We start from the raw sequence: 17713 nt of genomic DNA on the forward strand, positions 1-17713 counted from the left end.
ATTCAAATAATGGAGGCGGAAAGAAAATGTTGGGAGAGAAGATAAATAGAAACGTATTAGAGCATGTATAATAGAAGATAGGGGGGAATTTTTTAGCCTAATTAAATATATTTTTTTCTTTGTTTTTTGATTAATGGTTTATTATTGATTGATTTTTAAGTGATGGAATCATGGAACTAATTGAATATTAGCATGGAAAGTCTACCATCATTTATAATATTTTAATTTTCACTTAATAATATTGATATCGTTGGGGTAAATATATACCAATCGGAAGAATTAGATTATTCCACTTCCAAAATTAACCAAATATTAGATGTATATTAAAATATTATTATATTATATGAAATTGGTTTTTTTTTTTCAACCAGTTGACCATACAATCATGGGGAATACGTTTTTTTGGGTAATTAAGATGAAGTGATGAGATGTGTAATCAGTTTAAAGATGAATAAAAAGTATAATTTTTAAAAGTGCTAAAATTAATCAACAATATACATACTCTCCAAATCAGCTCATCTCTTTCACAAATTCAGTTTCCAAAATCAACCTGCATTCGATACAGATTCTCGCAATCGCGGTATGGATTTCCCAGTTGAAGGTCCCAAGCCCAAGAGGAGAAGGGGCCGCCCAAAAAAGGATGGTGGAGACCCCTCTCGTTCTCGTTCTCGTTCTCGTTCTCGTTCTCAACCGACGCCTGCTGCCATCCCTCCTTCTCAACCAACGCCTTCTGCCATCCCTCCTCACATTCTTGGTTTGTACTCTTGTTCTTCCTTCCTTTCGACCTACTTTTTTCAATTTTTAGTAATGTTTCTCTTTTTGGTGGCCAGCACCTCAACGAACCACCTTAAAACCCCATATCCTTAAGGTTCAAATCGGAGAGGTACATTTCTTGTTTTTCTTTATTGTTTAAGCTTCTATTTCCTTGCTTTTGGCCTTCTAAAATGGTTAATGACTTTTGTTGCTAAGCAATTGTGGGAAGAAACTAGAATGTGCCTTCTTGTAGAGAATGTGAATTAAGTGCTTTCTTGGTGATTAATTGCTTTTCAGTTAACAAGTTTGGCCTTCATGCTTTTATGGTTAATGGCTAAGCAATCATGGAAAGAAACTAGCATGTGCCTTCTCGTAGTGAATGTGGCCAGGTTATGTTTTAAACTTGGCGAATTAAGTGCGTTCTTGGTGAATTATCGCTTTTCAGTTAACAAGTTTGGCCGTCGTGCTTTTATGGTTGATGGCTGTTGTTTCTAAGCCTTCTTGTAGAGATTGTGGCCAGTTTATGTTACTATTGAACTTAGCAAATTAAGAGCATTCTTGGTGAATTATGGCTTTTGATTTAAGAAGTCAGATCGGTCAGTTTCTACACTCTTGTTAGTTTGAATTATGGCTTTTGATTTAAGAAGTCAGATCGGTCAGTTTCTACACTCTTGTTAGTTTGAATTATGGCAATCCATGTATGCACATCTCATGAACAATATTTTTTTTTCACTAGGAAAAGTTTTTTAAAGTGCTATAATTGGTTACCTTGTAATAGCAACCAAGTATGGTGTATGTGTGAAATGCAAGTTTTGATTAATTTTGAATCGTCTGCATAAGGAATTTCTCAATTATTATACATAAGATTTGTTTACTACTCCACGTTCAACCATTTGCTAATGAGGGTTCAAAGATTTTTGCATAATTTTAGTGCACCTGTAAATTTTTTTAGGTAGAGTAGAGTGAATGCATGTGGCAGAACTTCATATAAATATGTTATGTGAATTGGCTAGGTCGATGATGTAGTTCAACTCTTCTGAATTCCTTTCTGCTTATTGCACTTAGGCTATGTTTATTTCTTTCAGTAATCTTCTCTCTGCACTATTTGCATGGACATGGAACCATTAAGCATAGTTGCATATCTTCTCTCTGATAACCCATAAATGTCATTGACATTGAATTGAGAATACCTAAATTTGTTAAAAGAATCTATCTAATAAAGTAGAATGTTATTTATCATTCATGTCTTGTGTTGGTGATTGTGGTTTAAAAGGAGTAGTCGACTGTTCGAGGATAGAGGATTAAGTTACATTTGGAGTTTCTTTAATAACAAGACTTGAAGGTCTTTTTTGGTTTGCTATTGGAGTTTAGAGCTATTAATATTTTGTTTTAGTATGAAGAAAAGGGAGTCCGTTGGGTTAGTACTCTTAGACATTTCTTGGTGTTTCCTATAAAATCATTGTCGACCCTCTTATGCTTGATGACGCTTGTCGTCTAATTAATGCTTTTTGGTTTCTCATATTTGTAGGACATTGTTTCAAAGATCACAGATTTGACAAAAGAAGAATCATGGAAAGATGATACACTGTGCATTTTGTCTGCTACTGGTTCAGTCTCTACTGTTAACATAGGCTTTGACAAGAACTCTGTTAGCCGTGACATTCCTGAGGTTGTGCTACTGATAATCTCTGTTATGATATTCCTTATGGTAAATTTAATTGTAATGTATTGCTATTGTTCTTGTGCCTGAAAATGAACTGGTTTGTTGATGAATTGACAGGGACGTTATGGCATATTGTCGTTAAATGGTAGCTACTCAGTATCGGAGAGCAGGGATTGTCAAACTGAGGGGCTGATGGTGTCACTGGTCAGGTCGGATAACTCTGTATTTGGTGGTACCGTTGTTGGAACGCTTATAGCTGCATCGCCCGTTCTGGTTATAGTTGGGGGCTTCTCAAAGGCCAAGGGTGGCGATGGTGATGGCGGTGGCGGTGGCAGAGGCAGAGGCGGAGGCGGAGGCTCCTCATCTGATCCACCTCCTTCTGATTCTAGAGCTCCCTCTGCAAGGGGCAGTGGAAGCGGAGGCAGAGGCAGAGGCAGAGGCAGAGGCAAAGGCAGGAGCAGAGGCAGAGCCAGGGGCAGAGGCAGAGCCAGGGGCAGAGGCGCAGGCAGAGGTTCCCCATCTGCAGAGGGCAGAAGATCAGGCTCAGGCTCCTCATCTGATTCACATCCTCCTGCAGAGGGCAGCGGAGGCAGAGGCTCATCTGATCCACCTCCTTCTGATAGGAGAGCTCCCTTTGCAAAGGGCAGTGGAGCTCCCTCTAATCCACCTTCCAAATTGTGAGCTCCCTTTTCAGATGGTTCAAGTGATTTTAAGCCTTTTCAGTTCATCTAATCCACCTTCCCGTTGCAGAAGCAGAGGCGGAGGCGGAACTCCCTTTCATTGAAGTTCCCTCTTCAGATGGTTCAAGTGATGATACCCTTGTGCCGTTGATTCAATCCTAACCAATACACAGCTTTACTGTACTTGTTTTTCCAATGTAAGCAAATCATCCATCACAGATACACAGCTTCTTCTTTTAGTTGTTTCGATTGTAGCAAAATGCTATACTTTTTCTCATTCAGATATATCACCATGTGTCAATACTTTGCTCAATCAATATCTAGTCTTTCTCTCCCTTTCCTTAAATTTTCTATTTCGTTTTCTAGTAGTATTCTTTTCATTATTATTCCTTTTGTTGGGTTGGTATGATTTAATTTTCTTTCTGTTCTGTTTTTAATAGGAGTACGTACGTTTGAAAACGTATCTCTAGTTACATAATATGAGTGGTTAGTTTAATCATGTTATAAAATAAAGTGCGACTTTAAAATTAAATAATTACTATAGTATTTAAAGGTGTAGTAATTTAATTTGATATTAGTTTATTTTTAATATGTTATGCAATTATGTGGGATGCGAAAGAGATCAGTTGTGACTCTACAGTACAGCAATTACATGCGGTTAAAGGTTGGAGATAATGCTAGTGGAAGGGTAGTAGTAAATACTCATATATTAGGAATTTTTAAAATTATTAGTATCTTATAATTTAATGGAATGGTGTCCAAAATTTTAAGAAATTATTTGTTTTATCCAAATTATTATTTTCTATGAAAGTGTTAGTGTATGGACATTAATCGATTAAAATCAACACAGATTTCGTAAGGATGAATTTATGTTATTTATAAATGATGCTATTAGTAGTGACAGCAAGAAGCCAAATGGAATGGTGTGAGACAGCAATACCGTAGTAAAAATGTGTGTGTCTGTATAAATCGTTCCGTGCTCATAGCTCATGTTTGTGTTAAAAGTTTCCTTATTATGATTTTGATGCAAATGTGAGTTATTTATGCAAGCCACAAGGGAGACTTAATTATATTTATGTAATTAGAGAATGCTTTACTGATTGTGTGTAAGTTTTGAACTTTAAGGAAGTTTAGTGTTTTTCAGATTAGAGAAAGATGTACAATTGAGAAAATGGAGAATCTCTGATATTATCGAGTCGAACTATTTTGTTCCATGATTGACATGCAAGGTTAAGAGTTCTAATTATCAATATTTCGTTGAAGTCACAAACTTATTTTTACGCATGACATGTTCGATCTTAGAGATATAACTTTTTGCATTTTGATTTCAATTTGAATATAGAAGAATTTCCACAAACTAGAGATTGAAGGTCTTGCTTAGCTGATGATTCTATAAGGAAAAATGAAATTTTCTTTTTTAATTTATTTGTTAATTAAGTTGTGTGTTGCGCAGAAAGAGTTCTTTCAGAAGTTTATTAAAAAAATCTTCATGCAATAATAGAATTGCAAATCAACTAAGTACTATTAAATGACTACTTAATTCCTATATTAAAAAAATTACTAATGCAATGATTTCGGAAGATAGAAAATTAGAAAAAAATTTATGAAGTGATTGTATTAGTATATAAATATTTGAATATTGTGATTAATTTATTATTACTATTATTTTTAGAAAATTTCATGGGCCTCTCTCTCGTGAAATTGCTGGTAATGCAACTGGTTTTTAAAATTGATGCAGTAGTCATCTCATTCAAAATCATATGGTTTTTCATTTCAGTTAATTCGTTGAGATACAAATTCGGCAAAATGCAAAACGATAAACCCCAAATTGTAAAACCCCCGCCATTTTTGAACCTCAACCATCGTCTCTTTCCAATTCCACCTGCATTCCGCTCAGCTTTCCTCTATATATACTCCCCAAATCAACTCTCTTTCACAAATTCAGTTTCCAGAATCAACCTGCATTTTTCTCTCCTGATTCGATACAGCTTTCCGAGATTCTCGCAATCGCAGTATGAATCCATTTGATGCTGAACTAACCCGAATTGAAGGTGCCCACACTGATGGCTTAAGGGGCCGCCCAAACCCAAGAAGGGGTAATAGAGGTATCCCCATTCCCCAAGGCCTCTCCCCGACGCCCGCCCAACAAGGGCCTATTTCTCAATCTCCTGAAATTCTCGGTTTGTACTCTTATTCTTCCTTCCTTTCGCGCTACTTTTTAAAACTTTTTAGTAATGTTTTCTCTTTTGGAGGCCAGCAATTCAAGGAATCGACTTAAGACCCTCTGTCCTTAGGGTTGAAATCGGAGAGGTACATTTCTTGTTCATTGCCTTGTTTTTCTTTATTGCGCAACTGGATTTTGATAGCATTTTGGACTTCATGCTTTTATGGTTGATGGCTTTTGTCGCTAAGCGATTGTGGAAAGAAACTAGTATGTGTCTTCTCGTACAGAATGTGAGCAGTGTATGTTAGTAAACTTGGGGAATTAAGTGCGTTCTTGGTGAATTATCGCTTTTCAGTTAAGAAGTTTGGAGTCGTGCTTTTATGGTCGATGGCTGTTGTTGCTAAGCAATGTGGAAAGAAACTAGCATGTGCCTTCTTGTAGAGAATGTGGCCAGTTTATGTTAGTATTAAACTTAGCGAATTAAGTGCGTTCTTGGTGGATTGTGGCTTTTGATTTAAGAAGTCGATCGTTCAGTTTCTATCACCAGGAGTAGTCCTGGAACGATATGCTCTTTTTAGTTTGAATTATGTATGCTTTAATGCAATCCGTGTAATGTACATCTCACGAACAGTAGTTTTTTTCACTAGGAAAAGTTTTTTTAAAGTGCTATAATTGGTTGCCTTGCTTCATAGAATCTGTATTACCTTACCGCATGGTAGTGTATAGCAACCAAATATGGTGTATGTGTAAAATGCAAGTTAGGGAGAATTTTTTTGAATGGTCCGCATAAGGAATCTCTCAATTTTCGACCCTCTTATGCTTGATGACGCTTGTCGTCTAATTAATGCTTTTGGTTTCTCATATTTGTTGTTTCCTACAAAATCATTGTCGACCGGCCTCTTATGCTTGATGACTCTTGTCGTCTAATTAATGCTTTTGGTTTCACATATTTGTAGGACATTGTTTCAAAGATAAAAGCTTTTACAAAACAAGGATCATGGAAAGATACAGTGGTCATTTTGTCTGCTACTGGTTCTATCTCTAGTGTTTACATAGGCTATAACGGGAGCTCTGTTATCCGTATCGTTCCTAAGGTTGTAAATGTAATTGTCATGTATTGCTATCGTTCTTGTGCCTGAAAATGAACTGGTTTGTTGATGAATTGACAGGGATGTTATGGCATACTGTCTTTAAAAGGTAGCTTCACAGTATCGAAGAGCAAGGTTTGTCAAACTGAGGGGCTGATGGTGTCATTGGCTGAGACGGATTACTCTGTATTTGGTGGTTCCGTTCATGGAAAGCTTATAGCTGCAACGCCCATTCAGGTTGTAGTGGGGAGATTCACGAATGCCAAGGGTGACGGTGGCAGTGGCGGTGGCGGTGGCAGAGGCAGAGGCATAGGCAAAGGTAGAAGGAGAGGCAGGGGCAGGGGCAGGGGCAGAGGAAGAGGCTCCTCATCTGATCCACCTCGTTCTGATTTAAGAGCTCCCTCTAAACGGGGCAGTGGAAGCAGAGGCGGAGGCTCCTCGTCTAATCTACCGTCTGGAGGCGTAGGCGGAGGCTCCCTCTCTAATCCACTTTCAAGTGATTCTGGTGATTTTGACCCTTCACAGTACATCAGTCAACCCTTCTCACCTAATCCACCTTCCAGTGTTGGAACTCACTTTGCATCGAGCAACGGAAGCAAAGGCTCCTCATCTAAACCACCTTCCCATTTCGCAGGCGGGGGCTCCTCATCTAACCAACCCTGCAATGAAGCTCCCTTCTTCAGATTTTTATAGTGATTCTGGTGATGAATGATGATACTCCTGTGCCGTTGACTCCATCAAAATGTAAGCAAAACGCTAACATACAGAGCTTTACTCTACTTGTTTTACAATGTAAGCAAATCATCCATCACAGATACATAGCATTTTCTTTTACTAGTTGTTTCGATTGTAGCAAAATGCTATACTTTTCTCATTCAGATATATCATCAAGTGTCAATAATACTTACCAACGGCTTGCTCAATCAATTTGCGTTCTTTCTCTTATTCATCAATATTTCTTTAGATTTTCTATTTTGTTTTCTTTTGTAGATATCATTCTTTCATTATCTTTCTGGTTCCTTTTCTTTGGGAATTAGGAAATTTCTATGTTTTTATTGCATTTGGTTGGTTAGATTTGATTTTCTTTCTATTTTGTTTTCAATGCTTTGATATTAGTTTGAAAACTTATCTCTAGTTACATAATATGAATGGTCAGTTTAATCATGTTATGAAATACTGAAGTGTTAGTATATTGTATGCCACTAGCTAGAAGGGTTTGGGAGATCAGTTATATGATAGGAGGAGAGTGACTCTTCAATACAGCAATTACATGCGATTAAAGGTTGTAAATTTCAATTAATTAGGACTTAGGAGTACTTGCTAGTGAAAGGGTAGATCCGTAGATCTGTATTAGACGAGACCTTAAATAGGAGTGTATATAAGGAAAGTACTCCGTAATGGTGCCCAAAACTTGAAATGGCACTAAAGAAATTATTTGTTTTATCCAAATTATTAATTTATTGAGTATTTTCTAGGAAGGTTTTATACTTTTATTTAAGGACATATATTAATCGATTGAATTAAACACAAAAAATCAACACATATTTAAGGATTAATTTATAATTAGAAATGTCATCGTTCCCGATGCTATGAGAAGTGACAGCAAGAAGCCAAATAATCCCCACGGAAATTATTTACGTTCAGACATACACATACCGTAGTAAATATAATCATGTATGTATAGTGTATACCGATCGATGCTCAGAAATCAATGTCAGAAAATGACACTGCACTGCAACCTTTATCAACTGCCAATCCAACCCTAGCTGCAGTATATAAATTTTTATCTCTCTTTTTTACTCATGCCCTAACCCTTCTTCCAAACTTTCCAAATCATCATTCCTCACTATACCAAACAAAAATATTGAATCAATCAATTCAATGAAACAGTGCTCACTCGTAAAAAACCTCGAGGTATTCTATAAAATTTAATCTTGAGAAAAAAAATTAAAGTAAAAAATGGAAAATTGCATACAAGTAAAATCAAAGTTCCGTCATGGCGGCGGGTGCGGCCTCCGCCCCAGCCGGAGTTCTAGGTCTATCTCCTCCTCTTCGGCTGAGTGTTTTGTGTTTTCGTCCAAACCTCGAATGTTGCTGTTATTGTTGTCGTTGCTGTTGTTTGATGCAGATGGTTCAGTGTTTGTGGAGTGGCAGAGGGAGGAAACGACACTGTTGGGTGCCGTTTCAGTAGGTTTAAATGTATTGTTGGCGAAATGTTGAAGAGGAATTGAGTAATTAGGGAAAATGATGGAATTAGGGTTTGGTAAAGGGTAAACAAGGCACAATCCGTCAGCGCCGAATTCGTGGCCTGTTTGGATAAGTATCCGCGGTGGCTGAGAGGGGACGAGGGGCGGCGGCGGAGGCACCTCGTGCAGCCTGGCGCGATCACGGCGGTGCACGTTCATGTGGCCGCCGAGGGCTTGGGCGGAGCGGAACTCCCTCCGGCAGTATGTGCACGTGTAGGAGCGCGGCGGCCACGTGCAGCCCAGCAGGTTGCCCGTCGTGTCCTCCTCGAACGCCCGGACTTCCCACGAATCGTCGTCTTCGTCTGGAGATGCCTGATTGTTGTTGTTCCGCATCGCGAAATGTGATTGGGGTTGGTTTGAATTTGGGAAGGAGGAGGTTAGGGACGTGAGTCCGAGGTAGGGAGCCATGAGACAAGTATCATTTAAAGGTTAAATCTCATTTAAAGGTTAAAATAAATGCAAAGTTGATAATTTTTTTTAAAAAAAAAGGAAAATAAAAGGGAAGAAAGATGATATGGTATAGTAATGGCGTTGAAGAAAGAGATGAATTGAATAAGAAAGAGATGAATAAGGGTGGTTAAAATAAGGGGGATGGGCGTAGTGGGAAAATGGGGACAAAATTCTCATAGCACCGAAGATATCAACAAAGTTTTTTGGGTATGCAGTTGGATTGTAGCTGTGAACACATAGCTAGATGAATATACATATAATTATAAGCATATGTATGTGTGTGTGGGTAAAAGATGTATCTTTGCACCTCCATTTGAGTACAAAAAGCAACAAACTGTGCATTGGCTTCAACGTATGTCCATGTCGAACAATCTTTGTCTTTCATCTCCTTAAGAGAGAGAGAGAAAGAGAGTAAATAATAGAGTACTCCATATAGTCTACTTAGCATAGATTGGCTGGATTTTATTTATTTGACTTGTCACTTTAATCGTTGCTTGTAACGACAATCAGTCTTACTCACCTAATATGGATACACTAGTTTTGATTTTTGAACACTTATCTACTCGGAAACATTGTACATATATAGTTTTCCCTTTTTAAGTAATTAAATAATTAATGAAATGATGATGTGAAAGTTGGCATATCATATGTTTAACCGACAGTTCATTCTCGTCATTTTGCAATCTCTAACATCTAAAAACTCATCTTTATCTGTAAACATTCAAGATTTATGACTTAATTCTTTCTAACTAAATGATAAATAAATTAAGAGGGTGCTTAATGTTCAAAGAGCTAATTATAACTAATTGTTGTCAAAATTTATTTTATGGAGAGCTAGCTTGTAAATTCTTTTGAACAAACTTATGAAATTTATAAGCTCGACCAAAAATACTCTAAAATAAAAAGAATTCTAAGAATGAAATTAAAATTAAGCCAATTGATTATAACTTTCGTTTTCGTTTAATTAATTTTGTTTCGACATGGCGTGGATTAGGCCACATTGCTTTCAAACGCAGATCACTAATTGCCATTGGTGGCCAGGAGGATTTAGCTAAGAGGAGGTCGATAATTTTTATGTTTTAACGGAGTACTAATTATACATCTTGTCCCCAATCTAGCTATCAGCCACTATATTTAACTGTCACGAATTTTAATAATGTTAATGTTATTGACTTTGTTTTTGGAGAGATATATAAATAGAATAAGGATCTCATTTTATTGGTAAAATGTGTTTTAAGTAAATTTTGTTCAACAATGACATATTTTGTAAATAATAGTAGTAGTACTATTAAAGAAGGTTAAAAAAGCTATAGCCTATATGGCATATGAGTATATTACTATAAAGGGCTGTGACAATTTTTCGGAAACAAATTTTACATGAGAATGGAATAGTTAATTGAAGATCTCAGTGTAATATGAAGATTAATTAATTCAAATTGAGTAAAGTTGATTCAATTTTGTTATGTCCAAACTAATCCAGTACATCGATTTTGATTAATTATAATTAGTGGGTGACGAGGGTTCATATCCCAATATAACTACTTAATAGATTTTTTATCCATATATATACATTTTGAAGTTAATAATAGTTATATTGATGATAATGTTTCTGTAAATTAATGAGGAATATTGGAGAAGATACAACTTAAGTGAGAACAAATGTAATTAGGAATGAGCTGTAGCTAGAGACAAGAGTTAATTAAATGCCTCTATTTATAGAAAGTTACAAAGTCAGGAATATAGATAAGTCTTCATTCTACACTAGTACTAGAAAAGATGCATATAAATATAATTACAATATAAAGAGATTGCCTCGTTAAAAAACTTGCCAGGAAATTCCAATATTGGGACAAAACTTCGCTAAAGGATATTATAACGAGTCAATTTAGTATTTTAGTTGATCTTGTGTTCCTACTTTCTGAATGTTGGCATTAAGTTATCTATAGGGAACAAATCCTATTAGGTAGGTAAAATAATGTTTGAGAGTTAAAAAACCTGTTTAATCATCGGTCAATTTTTTTGGATTCAATACCAAAATACACTTCTGTTCGCAGCTGAATTCATAGAATATGTTGAGTCTATGTCCGAAACCTTAAACCCTCATCACTTTAGCCCTCGTCTTGCATGCCTTCCATAGTTTCACCGAATTATGTGTATTGTTTTTATTTTAAATAAGAATTAGTATATTTAATTAAGATATTAGAATTAATTTAGTATTCTATTATTAATTATAATTTTATTATACTTAAAAGACTAAGTTAATTACATTAGTTATTCAACAATTTATGATAAAAATGAAAAATGTGAGTAGCATCTGAACGTGAGTAGCATGAGATGGAAAAAATAGTAACTACGAGGTAGACTAAGAAAAAAATAATCAGAAATTGAATTAATTTTGTAGACGAATCAAGAAAGTATGCGTCAACAGTGACGAAGCCGCTATGAGGCCTGAGGGGCCAGTGGCCCTCCCAACATATACAATTATTACTGTATATATGCTATTAAAAAGACAAAGATTGTGATTAGCATAATTGGTTTTAGCCCAAGTCAGTGTCCTAGCTTACCCGATTTTGAATCCCACAACCTGCAATCGTTTTTTTTTTTTTATTCTTTGCATAATTTCTTACAATTTTATGCTCCCAAGTTCAACTCCACTTGAGCTTAGAAATCATTCTTTTCCTTGCTTTATTTTCTTACACTCTTAGGCCATCCACAATGGGGCGGACGATGACTTAACCATCGTTCGTGCTTGATCGATCGTCCGCGGACGATGCTCATCGTCCACCACTGTGGCATCGCGGACGATGCTCACGCGTTTTTTTTTTTCCAAATTTTTTTCTTATTTAAACACCACAATTCTCTACCATTTCAAACACTCCAATTTCACATCTCTTCAATTATTCTCTCTTATCTCCTAAAAAATGAATCCCGACGGCGACGATTTGAACTTTCTATGGATGAAGTTGTTTTCTCCAATCGTTGTAGTGTTTAAATATTCAAAAAATAAAGAAAATGCTTAGGGCGGGCATAGTCCGCCCCATTGCAGCTAGAAGGGGCGGAGGATAAAATGCTGACGTGGCAGTGCATAGGGCGGGGCTTAGTCCGCCCCATTGTGAAAGCCCTTATGTCCAGGAGTTTGTTTGATGTTCCCAAAGTTCAATCCATTCAGTCACAAATTATTGTTTTTACATTTTTAATTCCAACAATTTGTTTTATTTCCTTACAGTATATTTTTATGTTTTCAAGTTCAAATCCTTCAGCCTAAAAAAATTTAAAAATAAATCCTTGTTTTCTTTCTGTACACTCTTATGTCTAAGAGCATCTCCAATGCAAATAGGCCAGCCATAGGCCAGCCACTCTCTCTCCTTGCCACGTCAGCAGCACTAAAAATCCATCTGCCACATTAGATTTAGGCCAGCCATAGGCCAGCCGCAATAAAAATAATTCAAAATATACTACATTTACGGAATTAAAATTACGATTAAATTACGAAATTAAATTTACGAAACATATACGGGAAAATTCATTAATTGCATTAAAAAAAAAGGTACATAGATAAAAAAAAAAATTACATAATAAAGAAAAAAAAACTATCGGCGTGCAGTCCTCCATGCCCACAACTCTTCAATTATATCCTTTTGGAGTTGAATATGAGCTTCAACTTGGCGTATGTCGGCATATTTCTTGAGGCGGTCGGCTTCATCGAGAGGTACCCCACGTCGTACGCTAGGGGTGGCCGTTCCGTGGCTTGGACCGGCTTCATCGTCATTGGCCCAACTAGTCAGTTGTACGCCTTCGTCTTCGACGATCATGTTGTGCATGATAATGCAGGCGTACATTATTTGGGAAACGCATCTGACATCCCACAAACGCGTTGGACACTTAATTGCCGCCCATCGAGACCGGGAGCACACCAAATGCGCGCTCCACGTCCTTGCGCACCGACTCCTGCCTTTCCGCAAAGTAGGCCTTCCTTTCATCACTTGCGTGTCTCGATCGTCTTCACAAAGACAGGCCACCTAGGGTATATCCATCCGCCAAGTAGTAGCCCATATCATGCCGGTTGCCGTTGGCCACAAATGAGACGGCATGGATCGATGCCCCGACACTTCTCGTTGAATAGGGGCGACGAGTTGAGGACGTTGAGGTCGTTGTTTGACCCGGCAACCCCAAAATATGCATGCCAGATCCACAGCCGGTAATCAGCTACGGCCTCGAGGATCATCGTGGGATTCTTTGACTTGTAGCCGGTCGTGTAGGCCCCCTTCCAGGCAGTCGGACAGTTCTTCCACTCCTAATGCATACAATCTATGCTTGCCTAATATCCCGGGGAACCCATGCTTTCCCCGTGCATCTGCATCAAATGCTGACAATCTTGGGAAGTAGGGCTTCGAAGGTACTACTCACCGAAAATTTGAATCACGCCCTGACGAAAAACTTCAGACATTCCAGGGCGTCGTCTTACCGATGTGGAGGTACTCATCCCACATGTCTGCCGCGCCTCCGTAGGTCAACTGCCTGATTGCCGCCGTGCACTTTTGAATAGGGGTGTGGTCGGGTCTGCCAACCGCATCGTGCCTGAAGCGGAAACACAGATATCGACGCTCCAAAGCGTCAACAATACGCATAAACAATTCCCTGCGCATTCTAAAACGCCGCCTGAACATGTTTGCGGGAAACCGCGGGTTCTCTGAAAAGTAGTTGTCATATAGCCGCTGATGTGCAGCTACGTGATCCAGATCAATCACTGCTCGGCGGTGGACAACCCGTGGAGGGTGAGGTATCGCCTGCTGTTCCACCCTACGCATGTACCGCTCCATCTAGCGGTTCATGTAGGCCTCCATAGCCTCGTTCATCCTCCGTTCGTACTCCTCAGCATCCCCACCACTCCTACCACCCGCGTTACTCATCGCTCGATGATGCTCTTGTACAAAAATTTAGAGAGGGAAAAAACTCGTTAAAACAAGTGGTGCAAATGAAAATGAAACTAAAATCGCGTTTATATAGGTTTTTAAAAAAATCGAAATTGGGCGCTGGCCGATCGGCACGCCACAATGGCGGCCAGCGCATCGGCCAGCGCCACGCAATCGGCTAGCCCTGGCCGCTTTTTTCGCCGATTTTGCGCTGGCCTACTCCAATGGTTCGGGTAGCCGACCGGCTAGCCACGCGAATCGGCTAGCTGGCATTGGAGATGCTCTAATAGTTTTACTCTAACTGCTATTTTATTTGCATATATCCAACTTTTAGTTTTATATTACCCCCCTCGTCCCATTAAAATATGGGCAATGGATATAGCACGAGAATTAAGACAAAATTGATAAGGTAAGAGATGATGAGAATGGTATGGTAAAGTAAGAGAGATGATGAGAATGGTAGTTAAAGTAGTGTTAGTGGATAGTGGATCTACATTATTAAATTCATATAACTTTCCAAAAGTGGAATGCACAAATTTTTATAGGACGGACGAAAATGAAAAGTGCACATAATTTTATGGGATGGAGGGAATATAATTAACTTGCAATCTTGCACCTTGTTTTCAAACGATAATAAGCATATAGTAATATATTTCTAGTTTCTATTATGAATTCTCTTTTTTTTCCTCTCATTTTTCATCTACTATATCTTTTGCAAACCCCATTGCCGATGCTACAAAAAATTTCGGCGGTGTCAACTCTAAAAAATACCTAAGCTTTGGGCACCCAACATAGAGTTCATGGCTTCGTCACTGTGCGTCAAATCATTGAATTCATGTACATGATTTCAGTAATTCACAATTTTACTGTAAAAATCATAAAGATGTCTATGGAATTATTATCTGAAATCTAGTGTTTTTGTATTTTCCTATAATTGTTTTATTTTAGTAGGAGTACTAATAATATTGTAACTGGATAAATAGTTTCTTTTTAATATTATTATTGTTATGAAATGATTGTAAATAAATTTTATTAGTCATTTATGATGCGAGGAGGGGAATTACTATATTTAAAAAAAAATCTGAACACTAAATATAGTTGAAATCTAAAACCCTCCGTCCCTTCAGCCCTCGTCGTGCCTCTGCCTTCCATCGCCAACATCACCGTCCAGTGCTGCCGTTGAAGTCTACAGAGGTTCAACGAAGGAGCGCTGCTCTCCAACATCACTCATAAGGTTGATTCATTTGATTTCTTCAATCTCCATACTCTATTTTTTTTCATAGGGATTATTCATATTGTCTGAATCGGCATTGGCCGGTTTTTGATTTGTCAGGCCTGTGTGCAATCTACAAAATTCAAATTCAAAATTAGGGCAAAACACCAATTTAGGGCTAATCCAAGCAACAAATTCAGGTTTAATATGTCGAGTTCCGGCGAACCGAGCAGAAAACGGCCGTTTATAGAGATAGATAAGCCGAGTACAGTATTGTGCACAGTGGTGGCAATGGATTACAAGAATCTCTTTTACAGAGTGTGTAGTGTGTGCGAAAGGACTCTGCCGGACAATCCCGGTAGCTCTTGCAGCCACTACAACTGCACCAACAGTTTCAATCCTTCTACTTCCAGCTCCAAACGCCTCTTTCGTGTTCTTGTAAGTTGCAAATTTGAATGCTGGAAGGAACATTGGGTGAAAAATTCAATTGCTTTTATGAATTTGGATGTAAATTGTAATAAATGATTCGATTTGCAGGTGTCAATAGCTACGGATACAGAGATTTTGGTGGTGATAATGTTCGATAGGGCCGCGAGAGTGTTGTTTGGTTGCTCTGCTGATGAGTTTTTTCACTTTGCCAAGACTCACCCCTATGCCTGTATGCTTTTGAGCTCATGTTTTTCCACATTTCTTCTAATGAAACAAAAAGTTTAGTAGATTTTGATGTGGAATTGTGCAGCTACAACGGCGAGCAAGGCTCTGGAGGGAGAGATTTTGACTGTAACGTTATCAAAGCCGAAGAATGGCAATGCTCAGCACCTACGTGTGGTATCGGTTATACCTATGCGAAGTGATTTTCAGCCAGCCATCCACACTTTGAGGGAATTGTATCCACCCTAACTAACATTTCACTTTCGTGGAAGCTATTCTGTGATTAAGAATTTCTATTCTTGCTTTATGTATTGTCTAATACTAGAACTTGAGAGAATGAATAATCGTAGGTTGCTGCTGCTGAGTATGTTTAGTTTTGTGTATTTTCCTAGATTCTTTTTGTAGTTTGATGCCCTGCAAGATTCTTGGCATCGTTTACAAACACGAGGACATGTGTATATTCTTCTAAATCTCAATCAAAATCCTCTATTTGTTCTTGATTATGATCATTAGGGATAATTTTTTATGCATTTTGCAGATCAAAACTACTGTTGCAAATATTAGTGAAAATTGCTCTGTTTCACAAAAATTCCAATGATGAGAGGTCTGTTTCATCTGATGAGAGTGGTTAGTTTGTAAAAGTGGTAAATGCCAAATTTTGTCTTGTACTAATAATGTGAGTGGATACCTGGAAGAGCCCAGGCCAGTGGGATTTTTGGTCCAGGAATTGTTTGTCGGATCTTATAACGTTTTTGTGAGCAGTGATCAGATGATCATCGGGGAATCACACTTCTCCTCACCGTTTTAATCCAAACTGATGAATCCTCTTTACCAATCTAAGAAAATTCGTCAGAAATGAAGAATAATGTTTCTTTGATAGGCGTTTATAGTGAATAAGAAGGACCGGATTTTGGGCCGAAGGGGGAGAAGAAGATGAACACTGGGGAAGTCAGAAGATGAAAAATTTGGTGATGAAATCGAATTGATTCCCTGCCCTTACACGCGAGGCAAGGGAGGCGAAGGAATGGTATATGAGCGTGCGGCTCAGTCTTAGACCACGTTGCATATCGGGAACCCAGTGCCATTGGTCGGTTGGGTCCTTGAGACCGAGAGTGCCCTAAAAACAACTTTGATACATATGAGCACAAGCATAAATTTACATCTTCAAGTTATTTATAATTAGTTACTCTCGTGGCTTTTCTTCACAAATATGAAGAAGTGAGGATCAAATGCATCTCAAAAATGACGACGAAATGTTGTTGTTTTTTTAATAAAAAATAATAGGTTGGGAATTCGAGTTATCTCAAATATGTGTAAATCTTGAAAAAGTGAAACTAGACCACAATCAAATTTAGGCGCGTTTCAGATTTAGTTTAGGGAGTACTCCCTCCGTCCGCGAATAGGAGTCCCGTTTTTCCATTTTAGTCCGTCCGTGAATAGGAGTCCCGGTTCACTTTTACCATAAATAGTAATAGGGTCAAACCTTCCATTAGCTCATTCCATTCACATTTTATTTAAAACTAATATATACAAAGTGGAACCCCTATTCCACTAACTTTTTTCCACCTACTTTTCTTAACATGTCTTAAAACTCGTGCCACCAATGAATGAGACTCCTAATGGCAGACGGAGTAGTATATAGTACTTAGTAGTTTATGATGGTTTTTCGGTCAAATTAAAAAATCTAATGGTTAAATATCTTAAATGACTGTCATTTTTATCCGAAACCTTTTATTCGTTGTGATGATTTTCAAGTTGAAAATTTATTTCTTGTAATAATTGACAAAATAGACATAATATCCACATTGTGCTCGAGATTTTTGCATGAAAACAACCTCACCAAATACGAGTAATATTAGTGATGTTATTTTTGTCACATGGCATAAAGTAAC

At 37.9% G+C, this 17713-nt stretch overlaps 4 protein-coding genes across 6 annotated transcripts; 3 read left to right on the forward strand and 1 right to left on the reverse strand.

Moving 5' to 3' along the window:
• The first annotated feature begins 528 nt into the window (after positions 1–528).
• LOC125209372 (keratin, type II cytoskeletal 2 epidermal-like) lies at positions 529–3413 on the forward strand. Its single transcript, XM_048108970.1, has 5 exons — positions 529–754; positions 831–883; positions 2282–2422; positions 2534–3093; positions 3167–3413. The coding sequence occupies exons 1-5, from the start codon at positions 583–585 to the stop codon at positions 3198–3200; spliced, it is 960 nt and encodes a 319-aa protein (XP_047964927.1). The 5' UTR covers positions 529–582; the 3' UTR covers positions 3201–3413.
• Positions 3414–6294: 2881 nt separating this feature from the next.
• LOC125216101 (keratin, type I cytoskeletal 9-like) lies at positions 6295–7255 on the forward strand. Its single transcript, XM_048117724.1, has one exon. The coding sequence runs from the start codon at positions 6505–6507 to the stop codon at positions 7039–7041; it is 537 nt and encodes a 178-aa protein (XP_047973681.1). The 5' UTR covers positions 6295–6504; the 3' UTR covers positions 7042–7255.
• On the reverse strand, positions 6991–9392 carry LOC125216100 (transcriptional regulator SUPERMAN). 2 transcript variants are annotated; one of them, XM_048117723.1, is made up of 2 exons: positions 8324–9392; positions 6991–7007 (listed from the first exon to the last, which is right to left on the reverse strand). In XM_048117723.1, exon 1 carries the CDS (start codon positions 9000–9002, stop codon positions 8343–8345), a length of 660 nt encoding a protein of 219 aa, XP_047973680.1. In that variant the 5' UTR covers positions 9003–9392; the 3' UTR covers positions 6991–7007; positions 8324–8342. The 2 variants fall into 2 exon arrangements, with proteins under 2 accessions (XP_047973680.1, XP_047973679.1); XM_048117722.1 differs by lacking the exon at positions 6991–7007 and adding an exon at positions 8056–8194.
• A 5644-nt stretch (positions 9393–15036) lies between these two features.
• Positions 15037–16318, forward strand: LOC125215735. 2 transcript variants are annotated; one of them, XM_048117264.1, is made up of 4 exons: positions 15037–15191; positions 15291–15608; positions 15708–15828; positions 15910–16318. In XM_048117264.1, exons 2-4 carry the CDS (start codon positions 15378–15380, stop codon positions 16068–16070), a joined length of 513 nt encoding a protein of 170 aa, XP_047973221.1. In that variant the 5' UTR covers positions 15037–15191; positions 15291–15377; the 3' UTR covers positions 16071–16318. The 2 variants fall into 2 exon arrangements, with proteins under 2 accessions (XP_047973221.1, XP_047973222.1); XM_048117265.1 differs by having other exon boundaries at positions 15046–15191; positions 15371–15608.
• The last annotated feature ends 1395 nt before the right edge of the window (positions 16319–17713 follow it).

This window comes from Salvia hispanica, chromosome 3 (genome assembly GCF_023119035.1).
Source record: "Salvia hispanica cultivar TCC Black 2014 chromosome 3, UniMelb_Shisp_WGS_1.0, whole genome shotgun sequence".
Taxonomy (NCBI): Eukaryota; Viridiplantae; Streptophyta; class Magnoliopsida; order Lamiales; family Lamiaceae; genus Salvia; species Salvia hispanica.

Excerpts from the sequence above, each read along its gene's own strand:
- LOC125209372 (XM_048108970.1), top strand. The coding sequence starts at position 583 with ATGGATTTCCCAGTTGAAGGTCCCAAGCCCAAGAGGAGAAGGGGCCGC. Across the intron at positions 2,423-2,533 it reads TTAGCCGTGACATTCCTGAG|GGACGTTATGGCATATTGTC; the intron begins GTTGTGCTACTG and ends ATGAATTGACAG. Across the intron at positions 3,094-3,166 it reads TCTAATCCACCTTCCAAATT|AAGCAGAGGCGGAGGCGGAA; the intron begins GTGAGCTCCCTT and ends TTCCCGTTGCAG.
- LOC125216101 (XM_048117724.1), top strand. The coding sequence starts at position 6,505 with ATGGTGTCATTGGCTGAGACGGATTACTCTGTATTTGGTGGTTCCGTT.
- LOC125216100 (XM_048117723.1), bottom strand. The coding sequence starts at position 9,002 with ATGGCTCCCTACCTCGGACTCACGTCCCTAACCTCCTCCTTCCCAAAT.
- LOC125215735 (XM_048117264.1), top strand. The coding sequence starts at position 15,378 with ATGTCGAGTTCCGGCGAACCGAGCAGAAAACGGCCGTTTATAGAGATA. Across the intron at positions 15,609-15,707 it reads AACGCCTCTTTCGTGTTCTT|GTGTCAATAGCTACGGATAC; the intron begins GTAAGTTGCAAA and ends TTCGATTTGCAG. Across the intron at positions 15,829-15,909 it reads CAAGACTCACCCCTATGCCT|CTACAACGGCGAGCAAGGCT; the intron begins GTATGCTTTTGA and ends GGAATTGTGCAG.